The sequence below is a fragment of the Grampus griseus genome (assembly GCF_964374135.1).
Source record: "Grampus griseus genome assembly, chromosome: 2".
Lineage (NCBI taxonomy): Eukaryota > Metazoa > Chordata > Mammalia > Artiodactyla > Delphinidae > Grampus > Grampus griseus.
Window position 1 is genome coordinate 116,716,716 of NC_139018.1, and position 12,071 is coordinate 116,728,786.

At 47.0% G+C, this 12,071-nt stretch overlaps 1 protein-coding gene across 2 annotated transcripts in view; it reads right to left on the reverse strand.

Moving 5' to 3' along the window:
- EDC3 (enhancer of mRNA decapping 3) overlaps positions 1-12,071 on the reverse strand; it is a 52,270-nt gene that overhangs the window by 3,992 nt on the left and 36,207 nt on the right. For both annotated transcript variants that reach the window (XM_082649136.1, XM_082649137.1), the window contains 2 exons: positions 4,845-4,998; positions 998-1,215 (listed from right to left, as the gene is read on the reverse strand). In XM_082649136.1, coding sequence (XP_082505262.1) covers positions 998-1,215; positions 4,845-4,998 — 372 coding nt within the window. The remainder of the gene's footprint in view (positions 1-997; positions 1,216-4,844; positions 4,999-12,071) is intronic.

The window sequence follows — 12,071 nt, forward strand, 5'->3', positions numbered from 1 at the left end:
TAACCCTTCTCTTTCTCTCGTCCCTTACACCCAATCTGTAAACTCTTATCTTCAATATTGCTTCAGAAACTAACCACCTTTCATCACTTCCACGCTGTCTTAGCCACCAACATTTCTCTCTCCAATTATCACAATAGCCTTAATAACTCTCTTTGTAAGCCTACAGTCTGCTCTCAAACAACAGCCATAATGATCATTTGGAACCCGATTGGGATATCTTTCTTCTTCTAATTCCTCCAGTGACTCTCCATCTCACCCAGAGTAAAATTTCAAACCCTCACAGTGATCCACAGGCCCTTTATGACTGGACCCTGAAATGTCTAAGTCTGCTACCCTCCACCCAACCCTCCAACATTCCGTCTTCCTTCCCTGCTTTATTTGTCTCCGTAACACTTACTGCCATGTGACCCGAAAGAGATATTACTTGTCATCTGTCCTAACCAGAATGTAAGCTCCACGGAAGCATGGATTAAGAAAAAAAATCTGGGACTTCCCTGGTGGCACGGTGGTTAAGACTCCATGCTCCTAATGCAGGGGGCCTGGGTTTGATCCCTGGTCTGGGAACTAGATCCCACATGCATGCCGCAACTAAGAGTTCACATGCCACAACTAAGGAGCCAGCGAGCTGCAACTAAGGAGCCCGCCTGCCACAGCTAAGACCCAATGCAACCAAATAAATAAATATTTTCTTAGGAAAAAAATCTATCGCCATATCCCCAGTGTCAAAAACAGTGCCCGTTCTGTAAATATCTGTGAAATGAATAAATAGGTCCCCACCTCTCCATTTGAGTAGTGGGAGAAGGAGGAGGGTGAAAGGGATAGGAAGTAGGCAAGTGGACACCAAAGGTATTTATTTCCTTAGACACTAAGACTACTTACGGGCAAAGCATTCTTTACACTTGTGCTTTTCCACCTGTCACCACTGGGCGGCACCGCCAGACCAATGAAAGCACCGAGGACGGAGAGGGCCTCAGCCCAGCTCTGTGCAAGTGCTCACCTTTGAGGCTAGACACTTGTTGGCCCTGGGTCTTGCTGAAGAGAGAGAGTTCGTTGGTAATGGATTCCAGCATCTTCACGAAGTTGGGCAGGAAGAGGATGACCTGGACATCATGGTTGGCTAGGTGCCTCCCACAGCTGATACCCTGAGCCCCCTTCACATGGGGCCCACATAGCAGGGCCACCGTAGGCCTCTGGTGAACATTTTTGGGATTCAACCTGGAACAGAAGGCAAAGAAGCGTTATCAGCTGCAGACTTGCCAACCCCTTGCATCATATACCAGGCAAGTGCGTCTCGGCACCTACTGCTCTCAGAGTTCTCGCCAGTCCCAGGTTCCAGAGGGGGATGGACAAAACCCACTGAAGGCCAGGTTTACAGGGTGGCACTCCCACTGTCCCACATACCGGTGTCATGTCATCTGCTGGGTCCTCTCATTAGGTAGTTCACCCAGATCTTGTTCCATATAACACTGTTGCCAGAACATTGCTTTCTGACCAAGAACACTTACTGTTCTCACCGTATGACCTATTAGGTCCAAACTCTTCTTAGCAAAGAGGCTTTTCTACCTCTGCAGCCTTCTTTGCTCTTCTTCCCCAACATGCCTGCTCCACTGCAGGAACACTGGTCTCATCATTCTCTGCTGCACGTGTAAGGTTCTTTCTTGCTTCTGCTCAACCTATTCCCCCTGCCCAGAAACCCCTTCACTTGTGAAACTCTGACCCACCCCTTTTACGATTACTCTGCCTCAACTCCTAAGACACTCACAGCAAGTACCAAAGACGGTAGTTCTAAATCATCCTCAATCAGTTGCCAGTCCAAGTTCTCTTTACTGAGCTGCCAGTAAGCTAATAAGGGCAATGGTGTAGATACTAATAGTACCTATTTCATAGGACGCTGGGTGGATGAATGGATGTAAAGCACTTGTAACAGGAACCGACACACAAAGTACTCAATCGATGCTGGCACTGTTACACTACTGGTCACAGAGGAGGCAGCAGGCAGGCTAGGGGCTTCCCGGCCTCCTAGGCTGGTAGCGGCCTTGGACACCCACTTCCTGATGAAGTCACTTCCAGCTTCCTGCCGTTCAAAGCTGAGACCTCTCTGGTCTCAGAGAAGCCACAAGTAAGGAGGTTTAGAGGATTAGCCCTAGAGCTGTGCCCGACTCAGTCTGCCCCCAGGGCAGGAAGGGAAGGGGAGATGAACAGCAAGAAAGAGGCTTAGGCCCCTGCTTAGGGGCGGAGCAGTGACAGTCACTTACTCTTTTTCCCCAAAGAGAGGAAGGCAGATGTTGTCAAGCCAAAGAGGAAACCCGCACTCCCCAAATAAATTTGGGGCAATCTGGTAATGTACTTTACATATACACCGAGTCATTCATTTCCCTCACCATGTTTGCATCTTATGGAAATATGACGAGTACTTCTCCCTTCACGCAGATACTGCGGAGTTCTGGCATCTGACTCACCCGTGTCTGTTCCCTAAATGGACTCTCCCTCTCACAGAGGCATCCCCATCAGAGGACTCAAAACGGACCACGGCACCCACATACCCAACGGCAGGGTCAGAGTATAGGCACTGGAGACCTGGCCCCACCGTGAACCAGCAATGTCACGTGGGCCAAGTTTTTCTGCTCTCTGAGCCTTAGCTTTGCTCATCTTAAAACCTGGGTTACTATTTACCTTCGAGGTGAAGCTATGAGGATCAAATTAAATGCTGTTGTGAAAGCGCAGTGAAAAAATGCATGGTACTTGACATACATGAAACTGATTACCGTGGTAACTGCTGCAAACGACAGGAGATGGCCCTTCTGAGAGTTCAGACACTGAAAGAACAGACAGGCACAAGGACAGCCACCTCCAAGAAGCTGACTAGAGGAATGTGACTTGGGGAGGACATTCAGATCCTGCCCCCAAACTGCTGGGAAGCCACTTAATGGCCTCCAATACTCCCAGGAAGAGGTTATTCCTCAAGTTGCCCCAATGGCTGCTCTGAGAGAAGGTTCTACGGTCATCAGACCCAAGGGCAGGATACTCCTTCAGAGAGCAGCTTGCACTACTTCCTAGCCTTTGTGGTCTCCACTGGCTCTTTCCTGGCAGAGGAGAGGCCAGGGAACCAGGTTGGGAAGCAGGCCTAAATCAAGGGACAAGGAGGAATGAACACAATGCTATAGGGTGAGGGGAGAGGAGAAGCAAGGAGGGGAAATCTCACAGCCAGCGTGGATCACTTTAGACACCACTCCCCCACAAGGCTACCAAAGTCCTCCTCTTTATTGACAAATACAGCAGATACCTATCAACTCTAATTGTGCCTGCTCTCTCAGCATCGCCATTGCTGACCATCCCTTTATTCCTCAAACACCATTCCTTTGGTTCTTAAACACTACCCTCTTGGTTCTCTTACCTCTCTGGCTTTAAACTTTCTTAGCTAGTTTGGAAGGCTCCTCATCTCTTAACTCTGCTTTAATGCTAATGTTCCCCAGAATTCCACCCTAGGCCCTTTCATCCCTTTACACCCTCTCCTTAGAGGAGCTTGCCTATTCTTATACCATGTATCAGATGATGACTTCCAGATCTTTATCTTCTGCTCAGACCTTTTTCTAAACTTCAGATCCCGACTGCCAATGGTTTACTGGATGTCTCACAGGCCTCCTAAACCCAACATATCCAAAACAAAATCCACCATCTCCCCCAAACCTGCTCCTCTTCCCACGTTCCTTATCACAGTGAATGCTATCACTATCCAACCAGATGTCCATGCTAGAACGCTTTAAGTTCAGTGATCACCCACACTTCACTTTCTATCACCTTCCATATCCATTCAATACCCTGCCCTGCTGATTTTACCTTTAAAAATTCCCTCATCCACCCACTTCTCTGTTCCCTACTTCCCTGCTTGGGGCCACCATCACCTGGCCCCTGGCTCAGTTTTCTAACTGGTCTCATGGCCCCAGTCTTGCCTCCTCCATTAATCTACTTGGCCAAAGTCGCCTTTTTAAAACACAAGACTAACCGTGTTACAGCACTACTGAAATCCCTTTAGCAGCTCCCTACCTCTCAGCTGTACCAAAGCCCTACTTTCCAGCCACACAAAATGACTTATGGATCCACGGTCTCCTGATCCTTTCTGCCCTCGGCACACGCTTGTTACTTTTCCCCCTTGCTCTGTAGGACTCAGTTTGGATGTCACTGCTCTAGGAAGGGTGAGTGGCTTCTCCAGCCTGGAGTAGAAATGTGGCTTCCTGGAGAGGCTTCTGTTTCCTCTACCACAGCACTGGACTTTCTGGAGACCTCACTAGGCTACTGGAGGACAGGAGCAGTATTTTCTTATTCTTTGTATCCCTAGCCCTAGCACAAGGTCTGGTACATGGTATCAGTAAACATCCACAAAACTAAGCACGGCCCCTGATATAGCAGCCTAAAAGGGCAAGTGGAAAGGTACCAAAGTCTAGCTCTTATACCCAGTTGTCAGGGTTGTTCTAGAAGCTCTCAGGTATGGAACTCAGGATTGATTTTTACCCCAGCCCTCTGAGTGAACGGCGAGTTCCAAAGGCTGGGTCTCTGAAGGTTCTTAGAAAGCAAGCCTCTGGTAGTCAGCAGGAGTCTGAGAGTCAGCTGTTACCACGAAGGAAGAATCAAAGGGTGGTTTGCTGGGAGAAGAATGAGGACTTCCAGGACAAGGGTGAGAGAGGCAAACAAAAACCTTGTAGCATCCAGGAAAGTGACTTCACAGAGGTACTCACGTTAGAGGAGCAGCCACGGTCTGATGAACTCTGTGTGTGACGCACTGTGGTGGTGCTGAGGCAGAGCAGCATCACCCCACACTCAGCCCCCACCGGTCTGGAGGCATTTACCTGTTGGGTCCTCCGAGTAGGGTCAGTGCCATCTGACTGGCACACACGCCTGTCATCTCCAGTCTCCGCTCCAGAGTCAAGCCATGCTTCTCAGCCACAGACAACAGCTTTTTATGCAGCTCATAGGAAATACTTGGGACAACCAGGCCAGAGTCTGCAGTTTGAAAGGAGGTGAGGAAAAAGGGCAAGTGATTACAGGAAACCAGCTCCACAAACGGGTGTAGTTGATCTGTGAAAGCCAAGACTTTAAGACTGACCCTCCCCAGCCCATCTGCCTAATCTGGGACTTAGGCATGCTATGCAGCTCTCCACAGAGCTCAAGCAGTGCGTGGGGAACTAAGTAACAACCCATTCAGGTTACCACAGAGCAGGGATGAACTTAAACTCTCTTAGAAGTGTAGCTTTAGACCACAAAGGCCAAATCCATGAAGATGTACTTGGTACTATCAAGAAAAGGCTGCAATCTATCAACCACATTAGAAGAAAACATGCTTTTCTCAAAGTGGGGGAAATGCCATTCCTGGCAGTGAGGTTTTCCTCACAAGCAGACCCCTTATCCTTCCCCAGAGTGGAACAGACACTAGCTAACCCTCCTGACCCTCTTGGTCCCTGCTGTTCAATTTCAAGGCAGGATGACTTGTTCATCCCATCTGCTCCCCACATCTTCTTCCTCCTACTGTCCTCTACTTAGCCCTTCCTTTTGGCTGAAGAAATTCAACTAGGAACTTGCTTTCTTAAATAATTTTGTCATTTTCTCCCCATTTGGGGTGACTGTAACCCAATACTCTTACCACAGGGAAAGAGTACACGGAAAGTAACCTATGGCTTGCTTTAAGCTACTCAGAAGAATCTTTTACTCACCATAAACAAACAGAACTCTATAAAGGTTAGGGAGAATCACAGTCATTGAAAGTACACCATGGAAAGTACTGATACCTGGTTTTACAAGGTCAAAGTCTGCAGCAGCTGGGTATACTTGAAGGAGTCCATAGTATTATACGTATCAGTAGCAAGGTGCCGTTTCAGGGCCCAGAAAACCAGGACAGGAAAGAAACAGCAAAGTCAAAAATTGTGATCTTTTGCCTTGACAGCTAATGCCGTCTTACAAAGGCTAGAGTCACTGGGCTGGCCCCAAGGGAGCAAACCCTCTGCCAAACAGCCCCATGTGGCCTCACTGGCAGACCAAGAAACACAGATTCCAATCAGCAAGTCATCGTGGGATTGCATGTAATTAGTTTTGTCTGGCTGGATCACATGCCTTTTTAGATCCTGTGTCCTCATCTATACTGGACTGTAAACTCCTCAAAGTAGGGAAATAAGCCTCTTACCTCCTCAGCCCCCACCTCAGTTATACTGTGCCAGCTGTAGTTATTTACCAATAGAGGCAAGTTCTCATCAGGTACTCAAACGTATAAATGATGCAAACCTACTGCTATTTCTAGTGTGGCTTACTTAACTCTAAGGCAGAAGTTTTCAGAAAGTGTGTCATCATCCTGTTGGTTCCAGAGCCCTGTACAGAAAAACTTTTCTTCCTCACTGATCCTTTCGGGAGAAATTTCTTGAGGTTCTTTCTATCAGATATCCAATCCTTCCTACATGGATTCTTAAAACCACACAGAATTCGGCTGTGGCTGTACATTTTAACAACAGAAATCCAAGCATAAAGACTGAACTTAAAGCACCCACATCTGTATCCTCTCAAGGGAAGGCAAAATAATAATAACTTAATGTAATAATAAAATAAAAACCATCTCCATGTCAAAATTCACACTATCCTGTCGGTTAATTGACCCCTTCCACCTGTATGAGTCCTACTCCTGCCTGGGGCAGACAACGAACAGTGAGCTTTGCCTCTCCCCTCCCCCTTTGTGAAATGTCAGTCATTGATATCCCGGATGCCGGTGCTGGAGGCTGTAGCCTGACCCTGACCTTGCAAGTCAACCACTGATTAAAAGAGCCATTTCTTATGGCCTGCTCCAGACAAGCACATGTTATCAGAACTAATCAGGAACCACTGATAGCAGTGTGAAAAAGCTGAATGAATTCTCAGGAGTCCTAAGCCACTAACAACCCTAAACCTGTCAGACAAGTCATGCACCTGCCTACTTCAAACACCCTCTTCACCTGCAGAGTCACGCAAGGGAGAGCTTTCCCTCAAGTCCGTGCATTTCTTCACCTACGTACTCCCTTCCTGGTGAATTTGAAACAGGTCAGGGCAGTGAGTCTTGGGCCTGCCACCCCACTAATCAAACTTTCTTTCTGGGACTAGGTCTCGTGCTGTGTGTATAGGACCCCCTCTCCGGTTCTGAGGGCTCTCTGGGGGCAGGCTGAGTGTTTTCTGCTACCTTTCTCCTCAGTCTTGGGGTACAAAACTCATGGCACAGGCGGAGAGTTTACTCCACTCTGGCTGCTGAATGCTGCAGCTGGAAACTGTGTGTCTGTTACATCTCACTGATTTGTGCTGCAGGGAAGGGGTCCTGTTGATGAACTGGCATGTTTGGTAGCCTAGGGAAAGATATGGCCAGGAATCCTTTCTGCTTAGTCTGCCGGTCGCAGGGTCTAGGACTTCACTGTATTCTACTCTGTATCTCTGACAGGAACATGCTAGCACCACAAAATGTTCCTTTTCAACATTTACACACAGCGTCCAACCAGTCAGACTGGCTTATCAGAAACAGGCAGAGGGAATAAAATAAACTCCAAAGGAAGGGAACCAAGAACATAGCGTGTAAACTGCGGACAATAACATCACCAAAGCCTGAACGTGGGCCAAGCCCAATCATGTTTCCGTTGGAAGGTGGATCTTTATTGTTTGGGAACCAAGGCAGTAACATTAGTTGGTAGGGCTTCTCTTAATATTAATATGTACTTTAGAGCTATCAGTGAAACAAGAGATAGATATAATTATAGCCAGTTCGTGACAAGCAGAGCACTTCTTAGGATCTGATTAATCTTAGGATATCAAGGAAAACGGCTTAAGCACACCCAGTACAGGCCAAGAGAGAAGATGCCTCCTCCCCGCACAGCTCATTCCACAGCTTGAAGCAGGGCCACGGAGCCTCGTGTGCTGCCCCTTCTTCATGTCTTTCTCACTTCCGCACTGCTCCTTACAGTACATACTATTTGGGGCCTTTCCCTCCCTTACGGACACATATGCATGTCCTCACATCCTCCATCGCACTTCCCCACCCTCAAGACACCTTCCAGCACCACGTCTAAGCCTTCCCCTGCAGCCTCTGCATGTACATTCCCTCCCTGTCCTTCATACCTCCCAGCCTTTCTGTTGTGTAACAAGGCTCCCACAACAAAGTGTCATCTCAAATCCAAACTCAATCCTCACACTGGCATGGACTTTTAGTTGGAAAGGCTGTGTGTATCCTATGTCTTATCAATGAGGAGCACAGCCCATTACTGCGCATGGGGATTTCTCCAGACTATGAATTCTGATTCCATTCTGTGGTGGTCACACAACTGGGTGGCGATATCAGACGAGTTCTTTTTTGGAGTATAAAACAACTGGTAAACTCATACCTTTAGACCCAACGTACAGACAGCCCCTGTAGATTTATATTAAGGTTGCCACAAAACGCAATTTGGTGTCAAGAGTACCTCTGAAAGAAGAATTTATTACGAGAAACCTAAATACCCCTAGTACTCTTTTTTTTTTTTTTTTACCCCTAAGTACTCTTTACTGGGGTCCACAAGGCATCCCGTGATCTGGCCCCTGTGTACTTCAGCCCCTTTACCTCGGGCCTCAACCTGCACCACGCTCTGGGCATTGGGGCTGCCTTCTGGTTCCTCAGTACTCCAGGTTCCTCCCAGCCTCACATGCTTTCCCTCTTCCGGCACTCTCTTCTCTCTTCCAATGCTCCCTGACACCACACATGGCAGGTTCCTCATTCTTCAGGTCTCAGTTTAAATATCCCTCAGCCTCAGCATGCTGCTTACCTGCTTCACTGTACTTAATACAATTTGTAAATAACTCTTTTTTCCTTTTGGACTATCTACTTTGCTAAACTGTAAGCTCCCTGAGGGCAGTAACTGTGTCTGTCTTGTTCACTGCTGTATCTCCTTCCTCTCCACTGTGCCTTCAGCGCACAACGCCTAGTGGAGGGGCTACATACATATGTGTTGAATTAAAGAATGAATGTGAAGGAAACCTGTGTAACAGCCTCAGGGCATTCCTCTCGGCATCTGGGTAAGAGTCCAGCTGTAACCAAAGGCAAGTGTGGCTAAGATGTTTCTGACTCTTTCCCCACTTCTTCCTTCCCCCATTAACAACTAGAACAACCTCCTATCCACACTGGACCTCATTCCCTCAGGTTAAAGCTCTACTGGAACAAGCTTTGGACTCAAGAGGTAAAGGACTTCCTGACAAGATTACTCACTAATTACAAAGGGGAAAAGTATCTTTACAAGGAAGAAATCTGTTGGACAACACCTTACCAAGTGATCAAACTAGCCTCAGTGATGGGACAAAGTGACGCTGTGTACTGTATGATGTAATGCTCCAAGAGAGACAGAGTCCCACCAAAATCCTGGAAAAAAGGTTTAACGCGAATCACATCAAAAGGAAACAATCAATAAATCAAAACCAATGGTTATTCTGCAAATCAACTGGCCTAGACTCTTCACAAATGTCAATATCACAAAAGACACCAGAAGTTGTGGGAACTGTCCTGGTTAAAGGAAATGAAAGAGATCTGACAACTATATGTAATATGCAATGGCTGATTAAAAATACAACTATAGGGACTTCCCTAGTGGCGCAGTGGTTAAGAATCCACCTGCCAATGCAGGGGACATGGGTTCGAGCCCTGGTCCGGGAAGATCCCACATGCTGCGGAGCAGCTAAACCCATGTGCCACAACTACCGAGCCTGCGCTCCAGAGCCCACGAGCCACAACTACTGAAGCCCGTGCACCTAGAGCCCGTGCTCTGCAACAAGAGAAGCCACTGCAATGAGAAGCCTGCGCACCGCAACAAAGAGTAGCCCCCGCTCACTGCAACTAGAGAAAGCCTGCGCACAGCAGTGAAGACCCAACGCAGCCAAAAAATAAATGAGTTAAAAAAACAACAACAACAACTATAAAGGACATGATTGGGACCACTGGAAAGCTCTGCATATGGAATTAGATAATACTTTTGTATGAATTTTAAATTTCCTGAGAGCAATCTTGTAGTGTGCCTGTAGAGAGCAACATCCTACTGAATACATACGGAAGTATTTAGGGGTGAAATGTAATGAGTGCAACTAAATCTCAAATTGTTCAGGGGTGTGTGTGTGTGCATTTATATAAAGTAAATGTGGCAAAATGTTAACTGGTGAATCTAAATGAAGGACATATGGTTGTTCATTATACTATTCTAGCACCTTTTCTGAAAGTTTGAATTTTCTTTTCAATATAAAAAGTTGGAGAGAAAAAAGAGTAAAGTGCCTCCAAATGTGATCAACAAATGTTTGCAGAGTAATAATACATCAAGCCAGTGGGGGGGAATGGCAGGAAACAGAATAAATAAAAAGAATACGAAAACAAACCACATTCCCAGTCTTACAACCTAGCTGGAAACAAAAAATATATATGTGCAAATATCAGAGGAAAAAAACTGTTAACCTGAGCACAAGTGTAAAATAGGAATTTCAAACCAGGAGCTGCAGGTAGTGTCAAATCCTCAATCTGAACCATGCCTCGCAAGACAGACAGAATTACAGTCACCATGATAGAAAAGGGAGGTGGCGGAGGAACCATGAACAAAGTTACAGAGGCTGGAAGGGTGTGACATCAGCAGATGAAAACTACCCTGCTTGGAGCCCAGAGACTGACGTGAAGGATAGTTTAGAGTAGTGGGCAGGGCCAGACTTCAGAGGGCATTAAAAGCCAAGTTGTTTTATACAGGATGAAGTTGACAGGGCTAGAAAATGAGGGCAGAAGGCCATGTAGAATTGATTTCAAGGGACAAAGGGAACCTGTGGTGTAGCATAAAAAAGTAAAAGGTCGGGCTTCCCTGGTGGTGCAGTGGTTAAGAATCCTCCTGCCAATGCAGGGGACATGGGTTTGAGTCCTGGTCCGGGAGGATCCCATGTGCCGTGGAGCAACTAAGCCCGTGCGCCACAACTACTGAGCCTGCGCTCTAGAGCCCACAAGCCACAACTACTGAAGCCTGTGTGCCTAGAGCCTGTGCTCTGCAACAGGGGAGGCCACTGCGGTGGGAGGCCCGTGCACCGCGACGAGGAGTGGCTCCCGCTCGCCTCAGCTAGAGGGAGACTGCACGCAGCAACAAAGACCCAACGCAGCCAAAAATAAAATTAATTAATTAATTTAAAAAAAAAAAGTAAAAGGTCATGACAATTTCAAGGACCACTGAGGAATAAGAGAATCCAGAGTCAGAATGAATACTGAGGATAAAGGAAAACTCCTTGTCAGAAGGAATCACTGTGTTATTAAATTAGAAAAAAAATGGCCTCCAGGGTTCTTTCTAGTCATGATTTTTTTTTTTTTTTTTTTTGGCTGCGTTGGGTCTCCATTGCTGCACGTGGACTTTCTCTAGTTGTGGCAAGCGGGGGCTACTCTTTGTTGCGGTGTGCAGGCTTCTCATTGCAGTGGCTTCTCTTGTTGTGGAGGACGGGCTCTAGGTATGCGGGCTTCAGTAGTTGTGGCACATGGGCTCAGTAGTTGTGGCTCACGGGCTCTAGAGCACAGGCTCAGTAGTTGTGGCGCACGGGCTTAGTTGCTCCGCAGCATGTGGGATCTTCCCGGACCAGAGCTCAAACCCGTGCCCCCCACATTGGCAGGCGGATTCTTAACCACTGAGCCACCAGGGAAGCCCTCTAGTCATGAATTTTTATGAGAAGTAAGAGGCAAAGATGGCCACAAAGTTTCATGCTGGACACTTTAAAAATGGTGATTCCACTGAAAGAAATGGGAATGCTAAGGAGTCAAAGATATGCGAGGGGGTGAATGACTGACTTAGCTTTGATATGTTGAATTTAAGGAGGATGACGGATACACTGAAATCAAACCCCTTCCTTGCTCTGGCCAGACGCCTGTGGCTGTGAAATGGCAAAGGGCACATAATAGCTAAAAAGTCACATTTGCAGAGACCAACTCAAGTTTCTAAAATGACCAATTGGTACCTTCAACAAAACTCAGGTGTCAGGCCATAATGTGCTGGCTCCAGATCCCCCAGCCCTTAGTTTGAGTTTAAATTCTTAAATTAAAAAACTCT